At 45.0% G+C, this 20227-nt stretch overlaps 1 protein-coding gene across 3 annotated transcripts in view; it reads left to right on the top strand.

The window, feature by feature from the left end:
* The first annotated feature begins 1924 nt into the window (after positions 1-1924).
* The window catches only part of LOC147684688 (hydroxyacylglutathione hydrolase, mitochondrial), a 699222-nt gene continuing 680919 nt past the window's right edge, over positions 1925-20227 (top strand). For 2 of the 3 annotated variants that reach the window (XM_086940518.1, XM_086940519.1), the window contains exons 1-3: positions 1926-2078; positions 11225-11320; positions 19953-20096. In XM_086940518.1, the coding sequence (XP_086796644.1) occupies positions 2013-2078; positions 11225-11320; positions 19953-20096 (306 nt within the window). In that variant the 5' untranslated portion in view covers positions 1926-2012. Of the gene's footprint in view, positions 2079-11224; positions 11321-19952; positions 20097-20227 lie in introns of all 3 variants that reach the window. The other variant, XM_086940520.1, reaches the window with a different exon arrangement.

Genomic DNA, 20227 nt, shown 5'->3' with positions numbered 1-20227 from the left:
TTCTTCTTCGGTCACATGTGACCCTTCCATGAAGTCTTCAAAGTCTTCAAGCCACTCCTGCCAGCGAAGACCCATACCTCTGCCTGACACAAGAGCCAACGGTTCCGGCGGGCGAAGGATCGACATTCCCATCATGCCCAGACGGATAGTGCTGGTCGAGGCTTGAGCGTGCTGTGAAGACGGTGAATTTGACATCTTGAGGATTGATGAGGTTGTCCTCCCTTTATGGATAACACTGCTCGTAACAACGCCAGACGCACTCCAACCTCTAAAGCTTGTGGTCGTATGCAATGATGTGACGTTTCACGTGGTTCCCTTAGCATGTGTACACTTTGCCTGCACTTCTCTAAGTCCCACCAAGATTGATTGTTGTTATCACTTTAATTATACAGGTTCCGATTTGGTTATACCAATGCTTGTTTGTATTTCCAGTGGGCGCCTGACACCAAAATGGCCGCCACAAATCCCTCACAGGGGATTGGTGCAGGCGCCTGACGTTAAGATGGCCACCGAGATCTCGCCCTTCACGAGATTTGTAGTTCTTCCGAATCAGTCAGCACACCGACTCCCAGGGCTTGAAAAAATATACATCTGCACTATCAGGCAGCACATCGGCTCTCAGGGCTTGACAAATATACATGGGCACTCACCGAGTCCAGTTCTCGGTGGCCGCAACAGCATGCGCGTCTGGGGTGGCTCCCAGACCGCCTCAGCCAGGTCACAGATGACGCGCGCAACTGGGGTGAGCTCCCAGCGCGCAGCAACTTCGCTACCCACGATCAGTTCCTCACTCCTGGGGTGGGCAGCAATGAACCAGGAGCAAATGCGGCCGGGGTGACCTCCCGCTCCGCGATGCCTTCCCCGTGGCGAATCCACAGCGTCGGACGACAGCGCGGATCCTTCAGCGCAGAGCCAGACAACAGGCACTGGACCCTTCCCGCTCGCTCCTCCCTTTAACCCCTCCTCCCCTTCCTCCACCCCTTGTCCTTAATGCACGCACTGGTCCTAGTGCCGCAGCACGTACTTCATTACAACACTTTCAGACGTATTTTACCTCATTAGTACCAGTTTAACACCTAAATATAACATTAGGCAACTGAAAGATGACCAGCCAACCCCAGAGAGGGGCCTTCTGCTGCACTGGAACATGTGCCGTCACGTTTTTAGTAACTTCTGGTCCGTTTGAACTAGAATCAATTTTAGTGAAGCTGTTCAGATTACCCGCACTTACGGGATAACGTGGCTCCCCTAGTTTCTAAAAACACACCTCCGCCGTAGAATTTCATTATTCCAGTGGCCCTGGCTTCTATGCGCCGTGCCACACTATCATTTTTCGATTTTTTGTAAAAAAACAAATGTCACCAACAAATTGGCCCCACTTTTATCTTACTATATACCGTTTATCGGGCTGTATTAAACTGCTTATGCAGTTGTCAACTTGGCAACAAAAGATGACAGCGACGGTTAGCACTTTCTCAACTGCCTGGCTGTCAGCCCGGCGAAAACAAACTACAAATTGCGCGCCTTCACTAGAAAACTAAAGCACTGCGCATGTGCACGGCAACGTACGAAGGTGTCTGAAAAGCGGATGACGTTCCTGCTTTATTCTGGACTGGTGCCAGTACCAGACTTTTAACCTTATGTGTACCACCAATATTCCAATAGGTCTGACAAAAATTAACTATACCCTTGGCCTATCGTCACCGGTCGTCATAGAAAGAGAACGTGTATTTTTTCATTTTCGTTTTTGTAGGTTAGCATACTAATTTCGCGTCTAACGCAGGCTATGAATCAGTTTAAACGTTTCGCGGTTATAGGCAAATTTGGCGGGTGAGTTGTTTTATGGTTACTTCACAAAAAGATAGTTGATAGAGCACCCTTATAACATGGCCGCTCATTTGAGAATATTGTTGTACTAACATTTGAAGCTAGACTTGTATCTGCCGCTCTTGACGACAGGGTTACTTAAACCTGTGGACTGTCCCATACCGTGACTCCTGACGGGCGTAAAGATGGCGTCTCATTTTAGCGGCGCCCTACAGCTGACTGATTTGGATGATTTCATCGGACCTTCCCAGGTGAGTGGGTTTTTAGGGGTGTAGCTGGCAATTGTGTAACATGTATAGAAGAAATGTGCAGCAATTGGTTAAGAGATCTGACAAATGGGGAGTGGAAGGGGCAAGGGAGTTCGCGCATTAGGGTCTGAGATCTCTTACTTGTGACATATGAGCGTAATTGAGGAGGCGTTAGGGGAGCAGGGGCTGTGAGTCTTGTAGCGCATTTTGGGGGTTCCGTTCGAAAGTCGCCTCCTAGACACGAAAGTTATAAATGGCCCAGAGTTTAACGAGTTTGATTACTGTTCATAGTGTATTTAGGGTACCTTCCTAGCACGGCGGAGGTCACGCAATAATATTAAAGCAACTAACTAGATGGCTGGCAAGTAAAAGTCAAAATAATTTTGTTAGTTGATTTTTATAATTCATAGCAATATTGAACAAACATGCATCTGAGCTTGTATTTAACATGAACAAAATGGCAAACATGCACACTAATCAAATTTTGACTGCCAACATAAGAGACAGTTGTCACAGAATTCTGCCTGTGACAACAATACTGATGAATTGTCAGTAGCAGAAGCAGTGCTTTTCTTGTCTGCATGGAATCACAGGCAGTAGCACTATTAGTTTCACTTTCTGATTTTGAAAGAGTATTTTTTTCCAGAACTGACAAACTAAGGAAGAACTTTGTTCCCCAGCGAAAACAAATAGAAATCTGCATGTGAATGTTTAATGTTAACCTGGATTTTCAGTTCCCACATTGCTATTCTGGCAAGCAGCCCCTCTCCCCACCCACATGCTCTATCATCTGGGTGGCAGCAGGTTATCTTCTCATCCTCTCTGAATATCATCTCTCTTGCACGTAGGCTCCATGCCCCTCTGAGTGTTTAGCTTTCAACAAGATGCTCATGCCTGGGGGATCCCTGTCGGGCCCTCAGTTCATGCTTTATCTCTCTGTGCAGATGATATAATATTATACTCCTAGTGATTTAAGCGAAAGAAGCGTCTTCTTAGTATCCCCAATTATATCAGTCCGTAGTTGACATATATCCGAAGAACAATCGACAGACCAGATTCCAGTTATAATGAAAATTTTCTGTTTAATTCCAGCAATTTCAAAAACACTATCATTTGTTCAATATCAAACAGTCTTGAGAGCCTACGCGTTTCGTCATATGCTGGACGTCAGCAGGGCTGCAAGAAAAAATACATATGAACACTAATCAGTACGTTTACATCAAAGAAAAGATCTCAACAATATTCAATTTCTATACAATTTTCAACTTTGTTACAAAAAATCCTGCCTGTCTCCATTCTATAATTAATGTCCCAGGACCCTGACATTCATCACTCTTGAAAAAAGCAATATATTATTTATTAATGCAAATAGAATCATTCACAAAAATTATATCTAGGCCAATAACATCTATATACCATTCCACTGATGGTCGTAATCTGAATACCCCAATTCTCGTTTTGCAGGTACTTCTTGGACTATTTAGTCCACTTTATTTTATTACTGAAAAAAAATGAAAAAGGGACAAACCTAGATTTAAAATCTGCATTTGATTGGTCCTTTGATGTGATAAAATGTCTTCCTATGGTTATTCTTGACTCATAAATTTTGACTTCTGAAAGCAAAATATACAGTCATTAAACATAATAATTCTAATTGACCTAATCTATTGTATTGTCCGTATTTATATTAACTCCCGTATTTTTCCACTTTAGCTCTATTCTTCACTGTATTTGATTCCAATGAGACAGGATATATTTCCACATACCGCTTTGTAATCTTCTTTTGAAACTATACTAGGAAAACAATTTTTTTAATCCTCATGCGAACCCTATATTAATTCAAAATTCCCAATCCTATAACTCTCCAAAAATCAATATGTTTTATTATGGTATATACCTACTGCAAAAGATTCTTTATCCTGAATATGTGCTCTTCATGTTCCTCAATCCCAAATCGCTATTTATTCCTCACAATTATTTTTCAGTATCAAAGGCCCTACTAATAATAGCGGCCTGTTCTTTTGGGGATACTCTATTTTCAGACAGAGGAATTGGAAAATGAATGAGAAGTTCATTTATCATTTTCATAAATTTGGGTCTATAGTGTGCCCCTGGAAAAAAAGCGACTGTGTGGAGTGGGATTAACATGAACCTACAACCATCACACTCCTAAACTCTTCTTGGTATTATTATTTACATTATTGAGGAGAACAGGTTTTTTGGGAGGGGTACATAACTTTTTTTGTTCATTACATTTTCTTGCCTCGGACAGAAAGAATATCCAGGGATTTACATCACTTCCTTACTCTGTATCCCATATATTCATGTGGTGTATGATTCTACTGGAAAAAGAGAGTTTTCCCTGATGAACCCAGAAAGGACTGGGAAATATGACAAAAAAGAAGGTTCCTTCCTCGGGTTTTTAAATAAAGTTTTTTCGAATGTAACTTGTAAAGCTAGACACCTATCTAGAAAACTCTTCTATCCTCAATTACACATATACCAAGTAAAACATAAACCAAGTAAAGTAAATAATGTTATGTTTTACTTGGTATATGTGTAATTGAGGATAGAAGAGATTTCTAGATAGGTGTATGATTCTACGCCTAAAGTTGACTTAGGAAGCTTTTGGGGAGGTATACTATACTTGTAAACATGGTATGTCATTGTTCAAGCTATTAATACATGTCTTCATTCTGTATACCCATTGCTGTTCTCTTTCAAATAGTACTTTACTCATATTGATTCCTGGTCTTTGTTTTAGAACCTCCAGTGTGATCCACTGTAATTCTGTATCGTGTAGGTAGTCTTTCGTTCGGCACGTAGATGTCTTTTTGCATTTGATGGTGCTGCAATGTTAATTGATTCTTAAACTAATCTTACGTGTTGTCATATCAATATACTTTTTGTCACATGGGCAGGTGATCATATTGATCATGTTCTCTGTATTGCAATTAGTATGGTGTATTAATACCCAGGGGCGGTCTTTCCCAATGTCCACCATCTTCTGTTTTGTATATGGGCATACAGAGCAATTACCACATGGGAAATGTCCAGTCACAGGTGGCATATCCCAAGGTGCTTTGTGTTTTGTCTCTGTATTCGTTTTATTAGGAATACATAAATGTACCAGCCTGTCCCTCAAGCTTGTACTTCGTTGGAATGAGAACAGTGGTAACTCCCAATCAATACTTGCTTTTTTAAGTATTGCCCAGTTCTTTGAGATTATCCGCTTCACTGTGTTCGATGCTGGAGCGAAGGTAGTGACACAGGTAATCCTATATTCTACCTCCTTTGCGTAAGTTTCAAGTAAGGCTTCCCTTTTGTTAATAATGGGCTTGTTTCTTTGCTTAATTATTCTGGATGGATATCTACATGCCCTAAGCCTCTTAGTTAATCTGTCTGCTTGTTCTTTGAAGTAGCCATGTCCGTGCAGTTGCGTCTGATTAGCAAGAACTGTCCAAAGTGCAGGTTCTCACTTAGTGATCTCTGGTGGTGACTGTCAAATCATAATCAACTGTTTTTGTCTGATTGTTTTTCATGTACTTTGTTCACTATTTCATCTGCCTGTGTAGTGATCTAGAAGTCCAGAAAGGTAATGGAAGTTCTGTCCAGGGTGTTGGTGAACTGTAGAAATGGGTACCTGGTGTTGAAGCAAGAGCAGAATTCTGCTGCAAGAGTTTAATCTCCTCTCCAAACTAATAGGATATCATCAATATACCTGCGCCGTAAACTGATGTTTGTGCAATAAGGGTTTGAATTGTTATAGATGTGGTTGGTTTCAAACTGGTGTGCATACAGGGATGCTAAGCTTCCGGCGAGGTACTGCCCATGGAAGTCCCTTTCACCTCATGGTATATGGTGTTTTCATATTTGAAGAAATTCTCCGTAAGGGCAATTCTAAAGCACAGTCTAGTAAGAATGTCACCAGGGTAATGGTATCAATCTGTGTACCCCATATGAGGTTTTCAACAGTGATAAGGGTTTTCTCTTGAGCTATGGATGTATAAAGAGCCTCTATATCCATTGTCGTCAATAGATCCACAATGTTATCAATACTCAAGTCGCTAGGAAAGGAACAGCACTTCTTTAGTGACTTTCAAATATGAGGGCATTGTCTTAACTAGTGGCCTCAGGGGCCAATCGCAGAACTAAGATAGAAGTTCAAGGATAGAATTGATCCCAGATACAATGAGTCAGCCTGGTGATAGAATTTTATTCTTATGCAGTTTAGGCAGAGTATAAAACATGGCCATCCTTGGATTCTCTGGGGTGAGGAATCTCGCCTCTTGTGCAGTGATCCAGCCCATATTTTGTACTTCCTCTACCATATACTTAGTCAGACGTGGTGTGGGGTCCTCTTCCAGGACCTCTTAATTGGTTCTGGCGGATAACAGCTTTTTGCATTCTGTATCGTACATCTTAGTTGTGAGGATAACCGACCTACCCCCTCCCCATTCTGCTGGTTTTATGACAATTTCATGTTTTTTCCCCAGGTCATCTACGGCCTGTCTTTCTTTTATTGACGTGCTATCAAAAACCATTTTGATATGCATAGCTTCTACCTCTAGAAACAGTTTCTACAAAGGTTTGTATTGCTGCTCGTGTCATTTGTGATGGTGGTAAAAAGGTTGATTTTAACCTCAAGCCTGTATTCTTTATTTTCTCTGTGTCCTCTTCAGCTGTCTCACAGAAGAATGATTTCAGTCTTATCTTTCTGAAGAACTCGTATAGTTGAGCTCTGAGTTGGAACTTGTCAACTCTTAGAGTTGGTACAAAACCTAGTCTCTTGTTTAGGACTCCCAACTCCGTTGTCGTAAGGGGCAAATTACTGAGGTTGACTACTAGGGAACTTTTCTGTTGTACCTCTTGGATAGTGCTGATCTCTATTGTGGTGTCCTGCTCGAGCTCGCCTGGTTGCTGACCCTGGTCGGACATACTCCCTGTTACCCGCACGTCGCGGTCCATCCATTGTACGTTCTGTGTTCCTCTTTGTCTTCCTGTTCCCTGAGCGCAGCCCCCCTCTAAAAAATGGCATCCATATTGGAAGGGGAATAAATGATGGACAGAATGCTGAATGAATCAAATATTCACCCCAGTCAAGAGATCAGGGATAAATCCATAATTCTAGGGAGGACCCAGCTTGCCAGTTCGGGCTGGACTCTTCCCATGAGGAACAGGGTCAAGACTGATTTGCATATGGCTGGATCTAAACTGGTGTGGCGTAGTGAGCAAAAGAACAATTTAACCCAGATCTTTTGACTGGGGGTGAATGTTTGATTAATTCAGCATTCCGTTCATCATTTGTTGCCGCAGCACATTCTTATGGAGTTTGCGCACAAGGTTAATCAGTCTCTTGTCTAGACATTTCTTCTAAACCCTGGTGTACAATCTCAATAGAAGTATTTGTAGCTTCGCAATTTGGAAAGGTTTTTCCACAATACTGCTCACGGTGCACAATTATTAAAAAATAGCACACTTTAATGATTTGCTTTATCTACCTACTGCTCCTGAATTGGCTCAACTGTGTTTGTGCAACAGATTGCTCCAAAACATAGTTTCCGAGATAGACACAAAATGCAACTTTGTTCTGGAAATCTGTATGTAAAGGTTTAGAAATTCAACAGTCCTTGTCTTTAGGATGCTGTTTTCAAACTAATGGACAGAGCGAGTCAAACAGATTTTGGAGCCGTATTTACGTTGTTTTGCCAATGCCCCTCAAGATATTTGGAAGATTCCTCTTTCTACTGAATTTGCGTACAGCAGTACAGTTCATTCAGCCAATGGTCTCTCTCCATTTTTGCTTTGTATGGTATCCATCCCATGATTTTCCCCTGAAGTTTTTTGGATGATGGATTAGTACCTGCTACCACAGATCAGTTTTCTACGCTGATGCAAACACACACAGATCTAACAGCTCCTACTTGTATGCAAGACATTGCAAAGAAGGAAAGCCCCTGTATATCATACAGACGACAAGATCTAGTTGTTATAGTTTTTTAAATTATCTTTTATATAAGCAGTTAGCATAATATTTTTGGGACTTCTTTATGTTCAGAGAATTTTTCACCAAGTGCTGTGGGGTACAACACTTTTCATCTGTCACAAATCAAACTAATCCTTATCAGTTATTTTGCCAATTGAACCCACCCACGTCTTATTTCTATATTTGTTTCTGTTCATGAAAAATATAAGGTGAATAAAATATGTGCTTTTTGAATTCGACTGGGGTCATCTTATTTACTAATTAATTGTCAAAGTATGAAGCTTATGATCATTCTCCAGTTACACAGCCAGTGTGCCATGCTAGATGTGACCCAAACAGGGAATGAAGATGGGCTGCAGTCAATATATATCACTCCATTCCAATGATCCCCAGTTCTCCTCTTCTATATGTGCTTTCTCCAAAACTTTACTCCTGTCATCTGCTGTGCCCTGCTACATCTATTCTGTGCAAAAGTAAATTGCAGCATTTTTGTGTTTGTCTGTAAGTGAATATTTCACTGGCGCTGCCTATGGTACGTTTGTATTATACTCAGACACATTTGCACATCTATTGCTTCATAATGGAAATTCTACATTTTAGCTATATCTCTGGACTAGGCAAGATAGTCTTATGATTGCCAATGTCCAGTAAGTGCCTCTCGTTGCTGTTCTAGATTTCAGTTACTTACTTGACAACCTAGAGCATGGTTATTATAAATAAATGTTAAATCTAGAAAGAGAAGGCTGGGAGAAACTAAGGGGAGAAATCGGGCAGGGGTGAGGGCAGATATCTTTCTAAATCCACGTTTCTGTATTCTGGTAATAAATGCACAAATGCATGTTTTCCCTTTGCACATTTTGTGAATACTTCAGTCTGTCCCATTACTTAACTTCTCCCATGTCTCACTCTTCCCAGTAGTGCACCCAACATTTATGGTGGTCTGCTTTCCCCGTTCTTCCACCAATTAACATTATTACATTTGTGACACCTATTGAGTGTCAGCAGAATTTCTTTTTATTTAGGAACAGTAGCATATCAAACGGAAATGATTTACGCAGCAGTGATAACGGTGCATAGCTCAGTGAGAAGGTTATGGGTAACATAGTTTAGACACTTGAGTTGTAGGGTTGTGTAATTGTCTTACTGTGAGTTCCAATGTAAAGAGGCTAGAATGTGGAAGGAACAGTGTTTTGATGCACCAGCGCCTGGCTTGGATGTCACTACAATGTTGAGGATAAGTATTACCCATCATAAATTTCGAGTGGGTGTGTATCAGAATGGGATATCAAAGAGGTGAGTTGGGGCCAGCCCAATTACAAGTTTGTTAACAAGTTTTGGTGACTTCTTTAAGGCACTTTTCTTACCCGTGAGCCAGAGATCTTGGTGTCAGAATGCTGAAGCTTGGGTAATCTGTAGCAAAATGTCTAACTTTATCTACAGTTGCGAAGGATTGTTGGGGAGACTGAAAACGATTACAATAGTCAAGTCTGCGGAATACTAGTGATTTGATTAGTTTCAGCTATGTTGAACGATGTATGTGAGCGTATCTTGCATGTTCAGTGATTGGAGATATGTTGGTGTGACTGTCCTGGTAATAGAGCTCTACATTTTAATGGATGGCCTAAAGAGAACCCCAATATTTTTGGTCGAGGAGGCAAAGTTAACACAATTTGTGGGCTGAAGAGATATTTCCTTCTCTCTTTTGTATAACCTACCCGACCCCTCATTCCATTGCCAGATGAAGCAATCCTTCTCTGTGTTGGTTGGACTATTGGGGTGTGGAAGTTGAGCTGAAATGATTCTGCCTGAGATGAGAGCATTGAAGGTGTCTTACCTGTTGAATGAAGAGCTTGCCTTACTAGAAATGGTCCTTTCTTCAGTGCTCTTGATGATGCAAAGTTTAGAACCTTAATTTTAGAGGGGTATAGTATCATTGACCATAATGCCATCCAATGTCTGATAGTATAAGTAGGAAGACAGGTTGTGGTGTGTGACCAGATGTAGGGTGTACGGGAGGTCCCTAATCAGAAGATACTGCAAGAGGTAAGAATCATAGAGTGAGAAACTGAGCGGACCCAAGACTAAGCCATGTGGAATGCCAGCTGGTAGTGTGGTGGAAGTTTGTCTTGGGAGTCCAGGCAATTGAGAATAAGTGGTTGCAGAGGCAAGAGGCGAGCCGTTTGTGTGTGAGGCCATTTACAATGATATTCAAATGAAGGGTGGCTTGTGAAGCAGTGGGAATGGTTTTGAGCATCGTGTTAAGGGAATACCCAGTCACACACCTTTGTATTTTATTTTGGGTGGGGGATTGAAATGGTGATATGTTCAAAGCAGAGAGCTGTTGGCGATTTGAATGCCCCTTGCCCATAACTCACTTGCCTGCGTCCAATCTGTCTGAACTGCTTTTAGGGTTTTCTTTTGTGTAACAGAAAGGATTTATGGGTTTAAGGCACTTGGTGGTGTAGTGTATTAGAAGAAATGTGTTACAACTGTTACATCTGCTGTCCTGTTGGCAGAGACTAAGCATCATTCTGCTCAGCCTTCCATGTAGTAAAATATATGAATTTCCACCCTAACTTCAGCATAGATTTTCTGTGACAATAACATATTTGTATATTCTGCTACTGGTGAACTGCAGAGGCATCCAGAACTATAAAGCACGGCTCTGCATGTGTTTTCTTACATGCAGCAAATAACAAGGCCTATAGTCGCTACCGCCAGTCTGTGGGCGGCTTGGGCACAAGTGCAGGTTGTGAAATGAGTCCACCCTCCTCATGCTCCTAACCACACTGAGGACTGACCCAGCACTTGTGGATGTTACAAAAAAGAGTCAGGGAGTCTGGTCTGGGGTCATCTTGTTGGGCGAGACCTTTGCATTTATTTTTGAGCATGGGAAACAAACTGGAAGAGGGCACAGGTATGGGTGGTGGAACAGTGCTCCTGCTGGAAGAACGGAGTATGCAAATTTCGTGTTTGGCACCTTTGAGAGAGTTCAGTGCATTAAGAATTTCTGTTGACTTTGCCCATCTTAGAAGACCTGAAGTCCTGCAACTCTGCGTTTGAAACCTGATCCATTTTAATTAGGATTAAACCGAAAACAATTGACTGTTTTTCATGCTTTTGTGATTCTCCAGCTGCTCATATTATGTTTTAATCTGTTCAGGACTGCATAAAGCCAATTAAAGTCGAGAAGAAGCCTGGAAAATCCACAGCAAAGATCCGGATTGAAGATGATGGGAATTACTTTCAGGTTAACCAGGTCAGACACATTTCCTTTTGATCGAACGCTATCAGAACCTCAAGGAGACTGCTTTTCATACAAGTCTGCTAACCTAGCTAATTAGTTTGATGGTCAAATTCTGGCCTCATCATGACAGGTGCTATTTCCTGGTTTTGATCTGTGCTTTTCAAGCATATTTCCTTCATTCTTCATGCCCAGGAAATTGTCTCTAGTTCTGTGATATTAGATTGAATGTGTTGCGCTAATTAACTGCTAGTTTGACCTTCTGTAAGATAACTTACAAGGTTTTCCTCTTCATAGATCTGTAACTTAGGCAAATCGATTCCCAAATTGCAATGTATATAAATCAACTGAAATAGATATTTAACTTGGTTTATTAAAGTATAACTCTCTTGTCAGTCTTAACCGCCATACATACTGGAAAGATGAGTTTTGTGTCCGCTCTCTTCAATCCGCTTTCTTTTCATCTGTCATTCACATTTTGTGGCAAAGGTCAGCCTACACCAGACATTGATTCTCTTGAACTATGAGTGACAAAATAACTTTTTCATATCCTCCCAAAAAGAGTGCTTACAGTGCCAGGGCTAGTATACCATAACTTACCTTTGACATAGCACTTTATTTCCATTCTTTATCATTGTGTTCTTTTGTAGTTTTCTTCAGTGTTTGAACAAGGTCTTCAGTTTACAGTAATTTAAAACCAATAGAAACTTTATTTATGCTAATAACAATCCTTTTTTCCTGTGATTTACCTAAAACTAAAAAAAAATTCTGAACCTGTACACCTTCTTGTTATGAAGCACCCACTCTCTTCTATTAAGATGATATGCAATTTTTTTTAGGTCGAGTGTAGCGATGAACTTTTGCTGGCGTGTCTGGGGGAATGTGAGACAGCGATCGCCCACGCGCTTTTCCCTTCCAGATTTCACAGCGGGAGCGCGCCTCTCAGATGCGCTTGCGCAGTAACTCAGCCCCTGCTCACACAGACACAGCCAGCCCCCACCCCTCTGCATGCACGCGCGCACACACACACACACACACACACACACGCACACGCACATGCACACACACATGCACACACACATACAGGCACACGGCACACAGCCCCCCCTTTACCTCAACGGAGTCGGGCTCCCACCATCTGCCAAGGGAGCCCCGCAGAACACTCGAGCTCCTCTACCAAGAAGCGGAGCTCTCCCCATAGGCATGGGGGCCCCACAGTCTCCCCGCTGGTCTTCACCCGGCCCCCTCCTGGGACCCGGGACTTCATGCGGCACTTCTCTTCTCCGGGCTCGCGCTCGGCAAAACGAAACTGCAGAGTGGCGCGCATGCGCAGGCAGCCCCCGCCCTCCCACTCATCATCGGCTGCAGAGTGCCGCTCGGCTGCTTCTGGCTCGTTTAAAATAAAGAATTCTGAAATGCATACTTCATGGGATCACTCGGCTCCTTTCTAAGGTCAGTGTTCACCCAGTGTGAGTGTGGTGTGGAATGTTGGTGCATGGAAATGTTGATGCATGGAATGTTGGACGTCTGAGAGTCAGATGAAAAATGGGCTGGGAGGCTACTACTACAGGTGGGGCTCTTTACTATTGCTCCTCATTGAAGCTACTTCTTAAAACATCTTCTTTAATACACCTGGACTACTGGACAACATTTATATTATAACACTCAGGCAGTCAAGACTGTTTTAAGTCACATGCGCCGGTACGTACGTGCCAGACGTCACAGGTTTAGCTGGGGTGACCAGCTTTCAGCACTGGCTTCTGAGGCCTGTCGGGCTGTAATGCCACGCCCCCTGACGTATGAAGACTTGGCAAATAAAATGCTGCTGGGCGCTTAAGGCTTAATTAAGCCATTGCTCCCCATTACTGTATGTCAATCATCGAAGGGATACCCATTTGCCAATGGGTCCCTCGAGATTGCTCTGTGAATGCCTGGGGAGTAGTGGGTGGGAGAGAGTGCACATACTTGGCATTATCGTCGGGGACTCTAATCACACACTGTAAACGGATTCACTGAGACTGTTTTAGCTAAACTGAAACACGCGTGGTGTATCTGTACAACTTCCTGATCTGTGCTGCTGGCAGGATTGACGTAAAAGTAAAGAGCAGGCTGTCCCGGGCAGGTGGTATGCTTGCAACGAGGGCTGCTGAGAGGGTGGTGATCTGAGTATTTCATTCATAGGCTCAGTTGCCTTATTAGCCTGTACTGTCTGCTGTGTCCTTTTGACCTTCGTACTGCCACAGTGCCATCCAAGAAAACGTGTTGATTGTTGCTCCCTCCTTCCCCAGTCCAGCTGAAATGAATGAAGTACGTTTTTCATTGCTGGGATTGTCTGGCTGCCCTTGGTAAAATCCTCTGTGCGCATTCCATGATGAATGATATTTCAACTTTATTCTGTGTGAAGGGTTGCCTCGCTCAGCAGTTCAAAGCTTAGAAGCCTCCGTTCCTGGAATTAGTAGAGGCTGGCAAGCCAACAAATCGACAGGGAGAGCCCAGATGAAGGTCTGGATTGGCCCTCCCGTCCAAAGCACGAGCCCAGCCTTCAAAATATGTATATGTAAAATGCGCAAAACACGCATAAAAGTATAGAAAACATTTTAACTTCAAAAAATTGCCATTTAATATTTGGAATTGTTTCAATCTGGTATGTTTAGTCTATTAAATGAAATTTACGAGAGGGTGTAAAGGGCCCACTGAACTGAATTCCTTACTTAGTCATATAAGTCTATAAGTTGAATGACATGACCACTCCCAAACATCTTCAGACATATCCTCAGATTATCACCTATCTCAGAGGGGAGCCTTGGAGTGGACACAGCTGCTAGTGAACATCGCTGCTGAATTCCAGCATCGTTTACAGCACATCCATCATGTCCAAGGCCATTTACAAAGTAGAGACACACACACGCACCCCCACCCCCCCGCTGGATTTCTGTGCAGTGGTTTTAGTAAAGCACCCAGTACTCCTTCAGTGTCTAGCCTTAGAGATGATGTACCAGTACCTCCCCAACCAAGAGTTAGGAGTTGGTCTGCAAAAGTAGAATGTATGTCCAAAACTAGCTACACCCAAAAAAGAGGAGTAGTTTACACGAGTAACAACTCACCCGATTCACACAAAAAAATAGGATGGAAACTGCAAGATAATGGGGATCTATACTTCAGGCCTAAATGAAGGCAAAGCGTGGGGTGGTCGTGGCAGGCAATGCATATGACAGCCACAGCTACAAAGGGGGAACTTTTCAATCAAAAAGACCACTGCAAGAGAAACAGTAGAAAAGTTTAGTTTATTCTACTCTTGAAAAGTGGACTTTTGAAATGGGTTAGGATATCATCTTTTAGAAAAGAAACAAAATCATCCAAAGTAGTTTCTTTAGAAGTGTGGAGCTTTGGACTTCCAGAGGTACCTCTTGGAAATAAGCCAAACAAGCATTTGCAATGCAACAGGTCTCGCATTTACGCAAATTTGAGCTATTGGCATTGTAAATGATAATGCCTTTTATTTATGTTTTCGTTTTTGAAACCTAAATAAAAGGCATTGTCATTTACAATGCCAATAGCTTAAACTTGCGGAAATGCGAGACCTATTGCATTGCAAATGCTTGTTTATTTAATGTACCTATTTTATAAAAATCGCTATTGCCCTCATGTTTAGGCAGCAGCTTGTATTTGTTTTCCTTTTTTTAGGTTTTGCCTGGCGAAAGCTGCGCTTTCTGCGCAGCTTTTTCGCGCAGGCGAAAACCTGATGAGAACAGTAGTGTGGCTTTGGTTCGGCCCTCGTCATTGATTGGCTGGCTCCGTAAATGGAGCCTTGCCATTGGACGAGGGGCCTGTCCGTCAATGCCGGACCAGACACGGGGGCGTTCCCGAGATTCTTTGGCTTTTGCCGACGTCACGCGACGCCGGAACGCCCCCGTGTCTGGTCCGGCATTGCCGGCACTTCTGCGTCTCTCCTGCCCCGTGACTGGCCGGCCGGCCAATCCTAGCGCGGCCGGCCGGAAGTGCCCGCCCCCCGCAGCCCGGGGGAAGAAGGAAGACGGCAAGCAGTATGGCGGCGCCCGCGGGGCTCCTGTGGCCTGGAGGGAACCCCGGGAGATGCGGAGGACGTTGCCGGTCTCCCATGCCGAAGAGGGAGACCGGAGAAGTGCCAGAGAGATTGTCGACGTTGCCGGTCTCCCATGCCGAAGAGGGAGACCGGAGAAGTGCCGCCGTCGCAAGGTGCAGGTGAGTCGATTTATTTGTTTTTTTTTTTCCCTCCTCTCTTCCCCTGCCTTCCTGCCCCAACCTCTCTCCCCCTGTCTCCTACCTTCACGCGTCGTCGCTACGGGCCGCCGCTTAAGCGAGGTAAGCATACCTGGCCTGTGCACGGTATTCACGCACGAACGAGGTTCAATATTACTGTATTTAACAGTTCAGACAGCAGCCGGGTGGAATTTCCTTTCTTGCCCCAGGACCCATGAGGCACTAACTACAATAACATAACACACTGGGAACCCCGCTCAGTCAGGGGACTGTGGAAACTGCGCACTCCCTGCCTGCCCCTCCCTTTGAGGAGGAAGACAGACAGTTGTGTAAACAAATCTCAGTACTGGGGGGGGGGGGGGGCATTGCGGCGACGAGATTAGTAGCTTGCTTTGCACTGTATGTAACGCATGTGGGAACTCAGAGCCTTAAAAGACAGCTCAAAATTCAAGGTCAACATCACAGAAATGAGGTATTGTCTGAAACATAGACTCAGACGAACGTCGACTGCTCGTTCACACACACACTCACAAACTCGCCACTCGTCCGTCCGCACTTTATACTCTGAGTGATGACAACTCGTACACGTCAGTTTTTAGGTTTAACGCGCTAGACCCTATTCACTGGGGAGATTGTGGAATTTTCCATTTGAATGCGCTATGGAGCATTTATTAGTCATTTTGTTTGGATGTGCGTATTTGTGGTATCTACGTGGGCTGTATACATGCGCCTCGCTGCTCAGGTTTAATGTGATGAAAGTGGTATATTGGGAACTGTACCCACGCGGTGTGACTCCTGATACAAAAGGACACCGATTTTAAAGACGCCCATGTTCATATTAACGCGCTCGGACTTGCATATCTGTTGTAATGGCAAAATGTGCCCACTCTGTAGTACTTCATTTAGACTGGCACAGGCTCCTTTTACACACCCCGCAGTATTCAGACTAAACTCGGCGAGGACTCAGTAAGACCGGGCCTTTCCATGGAATGCGCGATGATCCCCTACCGGGGTGGGGGGTCTGTGTCGATACCCTCTCTTGAATGTCAAAGCCCTTCCCCAGGGGGTCTGGGCTTTGTTTGCATCCAGATGGCGTCGATTCCTCCCAGCAGGGGCAGTGGGCGGTCATTAGCAGCTCACTGTGGTGGGGGTCGCTGGGGAGACAGGTGGGGGTGCTCCCGTGTGGACGAGGGCGTGGCTAAGGTTGTGGTGGACGTACATGGCATTGTTACGCAAGTGCGTTTACACAGCGCTTCTAACCTGGCGAGGCGCGAACAATAAGGGCGTCGAAGTTGCAGGGTCAGATTAGGGCTGGGACTGAAAATAGGCCAGGGCACCGAAATAAAAGTGGCCCCATTAACCAATCACACAGCTAAAAAAAAGTAACCCATGTTTGTAAAGTAGGGCAGTTTTGAACTTTTAACGACGCGTTATGTTTTGCAAACTATGTAAAAATGCATGGTTTTGAACTTGCCACAGTAAAAACTGTCCCAGCAGGCTATAAATCCTGCCCACTAACAGCCCAAAAAACTGCCCTCAAACTGACCAGCCGGTTAGACACTGCCTGATTGGCCTGTAGGCCAGGCAGACTGTGTAGGGTGGGCATGCAGAATGCGTTCTCCGGATTGTAGGGTTGAAGAGTTGTGATTCCACGCCAGTGTTCCTCGGACTAACAGTTTCCAGTCCGCCTGGCTTTGTATTGGCAGTGAAGCGGGCCTTGAGGAAAGGGTCTCCCCGGGGCCGTGTGGGATTGTTTCTGGGGGGGGAGTATCAGTGTTTGCTTCTGTCCCTCCCTCTCTCTCCCTCGCTGCCTCCCTCTCTCCCCCTCGCTGCCTTCCTCTCTCCCCCGTCCCTCTCTCTCTCCCTCCCTCGTCTCTCTCTCCCTCCCTCCCTCTCTCCATCTCTCCCTCTACCTCCCCCCTTCCGTCCCTCCCTCCCTCTCTCCCTCCCTCTCTCCCTGCCTCTCTCCCTCCCTCTCTCCCTCCCTCTCTCCCTGCCTCTCTCCCCCCTGCCTCCCTTCCTCTCTTCCTCCCTCACACTCTCCGTACCCCCCTCTCTGTACCCCCTCTCTCCCTCTCGCTCTCCCTCTCTCCCTCCCTCTCTCTCTCTCCCCCTCTCCCCCTCTCCCCCTCTCTCCATCTCTCCATCTCTCCCTCTCTCGCTCCGCCCCTCCCTCCCCTGCCCCCCTCCCTTCCTCTCTTCTTCCCTCACACTCTCCGTACCCCCTCTCTCCCTACCTCTCTTCCTCACTCTTTTGCTCTCATTCGCTTTCACCCTCTGTGTCTCGGAGACTCCCTCATGCTATCGGTCCATAAGCCTGAAGACTACTTAAGGAAGCCTGGGACCCACAATTCCCTGGAGCTCGTGGGGGATCAGTACCACTGAACCCCCTGAGATGTGAAACCGAACCCACTGCACCCTCTTATGTGTGAGCTGCTGCTATGTTACGATATTCTAAATACACCTCACTGTCTCCGAATATTACATATAAACACACATTTTGAATTTGGACGAGTGCCCCTGTGCACTGTCAGTGATCTGGCCAAAGAGGGCACGAACTACCTGAAACTGGATCATAAATCCAAGACGTTCCAAACAGGGTCCCCAAAAATACGTTTGGCCCAGAGCCCCCAAAATCCTTAAAATGTCCCTGATGACAGCGCTGTAGTGATGGACTTCCATTCCTGGAACGTGCCAAACCTGGACCATAGGGCATCCCGACTGACCATACATCCTCCTCCCGGTGACGGGATCAAGTTCCTTCATAGCTCATCCTGCAAAGTGGTTCACTTCAAGGCGTTCAGGTGCGTTCATTGTGTCTGGTGGTTTTGAAAAGCGCCAGATTAGGAATATTGGGGTTTTAAGCGTTGTACAATACAGCGCCCCTACACTCAAATCACACAAGGTCAGGTAGGTGAAAGGAGAGATGAGACTTCATGCCCATTCAATCCACAGGGTTTATTCTAATACTGGCAGCGGGAGGAGCTTGTGTACCAATTACATAGATGCCGCCAAAAGGGAACAAGCATTTACAATGCAATGGTCTCGGCATTCTTAAAGTTAGAGCTATTGGCATTGCTCATGACATTATTTTTATTTATGCTTTTGTTTTTAAAACATAAATAAATGGCATTGTCATTTACAATGCCTATAGCAGGTCATAAGCCTCCTTTTGTTGGAGTCTCCTGGCTGTCAGCAGTCAGGAGCCTCACACCTGATGCAAATGGAGCGGAGGGCTCTGTGCGTGTGTTTGGGGAGCTCTTTGCGTGTGTGTGGGGGGCTCTTGTGTGTGGGGGGCTCTTGTGTGTGGGGGGCTCTTGTGTGTGGGGGGCTCTTGTGTGTGGGGGGCTCTTGTGTGTGTGGGGGGCTCTTGTGTGTGTGGGGGGCTCTTGCGTGTGTGTGGGGGGCTCTTGCGTGTGTGTGGGGGGCTCTTGCGTGTGTGTGGGGGGCTCTTGCGTGTGGGGGAATCTTGCGTGTGCGTGGGGGGCTCTTGTGTCTGTGGGGGGCTCTTGCGTGTGTGGGGGCTCCTTACTTGCCGCACCACCTGGCCTTCTCCAGTCATTCCTGTGTGGGGGGGGCTCGCAGTGTGTGTGGGGGGGGCTCGCAGTGTGTGGGGGGGGGCTCGCAGTGTGGGGGGGCTCGCAGTGTGTGGGGGGGGCTCGCAGTGTGTGGGGGGGCTCGCAGTGTGTGGGGGGGGCTCGCAGTGTGTGGAGGAGGCTCACAGTGTGTGGGGGAGGCTTACAGTGTGTCTGGGGGGCTCGCAGTGTGTGGGGGGGCTCGCAGTGTGTGGGGGGCTCTGTGTGGGTGTGTGTGGGGGGGCTCTGTGTGGCTGTGTGTGTGGGGGGCTCTGTGTGGGTGTGTGTGTGGAGGGCTCTGTGTGGGTGTTTGTGTGTGGCATTTGCGAGAGATTAAGCTATTGGCATTGTAAATGACAATGCCATTTATTTATGTTAAAAAAACATAAATAAAAATAATGTCAAGAGCAATGCCAATAGCTCTAACTTTAACAAAGGCAAAACCATTGCATTGTAAATGCTTGGTATTATTTGTGGCATATGCTTGCATTAATAACCGTAAATACTGCATCAGCTTGCCAAGGACTGACGTATTGGCTTTGCAGTGCTTGATTTAGTAAATGCAATTACATAGAGCTCCTCCTCACAACTTCACCTCCATGCCCCAAGATGATAGTTTGCTGTGGTGTATCGTATTAATTCAGCATTTGGTCCTTTTATGTTATTGTCGTTTTACCGTAAGTAAATGTGCAGGGTCACCGTCTCCATTTAAATTCCATGGCTATTGTTTTACTGAAGGTTTGTCCAGGTTTCAGCTATGATAAAAAGAGATCCTAACTATAAAGACCTGCAGACGGTGGAGCAGCAACTGACTTCCTGTTTTTCTTTTGCAGGATGGTGGAGCCCAGAAGCTTGAGAAGGCAAAGATCACTCTGAACGACTGCTTAGCCTGCAGTGGCTGTGTGACATCAGCAGAAAGTGTATTAATCACACAGCAAAGCCACGAGGAGATTTTCAAAGTATTAAAGTCGAACAAGGTAAGTGACAACTGGTTTAAGAATTATTGGATGCTGCAATATTTATAAGATTTTGCAATGTGTAACAGTACGGGTGAAGGTTTGCAGAAGTTAAATGTTAACACAAAAGAGAAGGGAATTTTCTTTTTAAA

This window comes from Lissotriton vulgaris, chromosome 10 (assembly GCF_964263255.1).
Source record: "Lissotriton vulgaris chromosome 10, aLisVul1.2, whole genome shotgun sequence".
Classification (NCBI taxonomy): domain Eukaryota; kingdom Metazoa; phylum Chordata; class Amphibia; order Caudata; family Salamandridae; genus Lissotriton; species Lissotriton vulgaris.
Note: the sequence above shows the minus strand (reverse complement) of the source record. Positions and strands in the feature narration are given on the sequence as shown.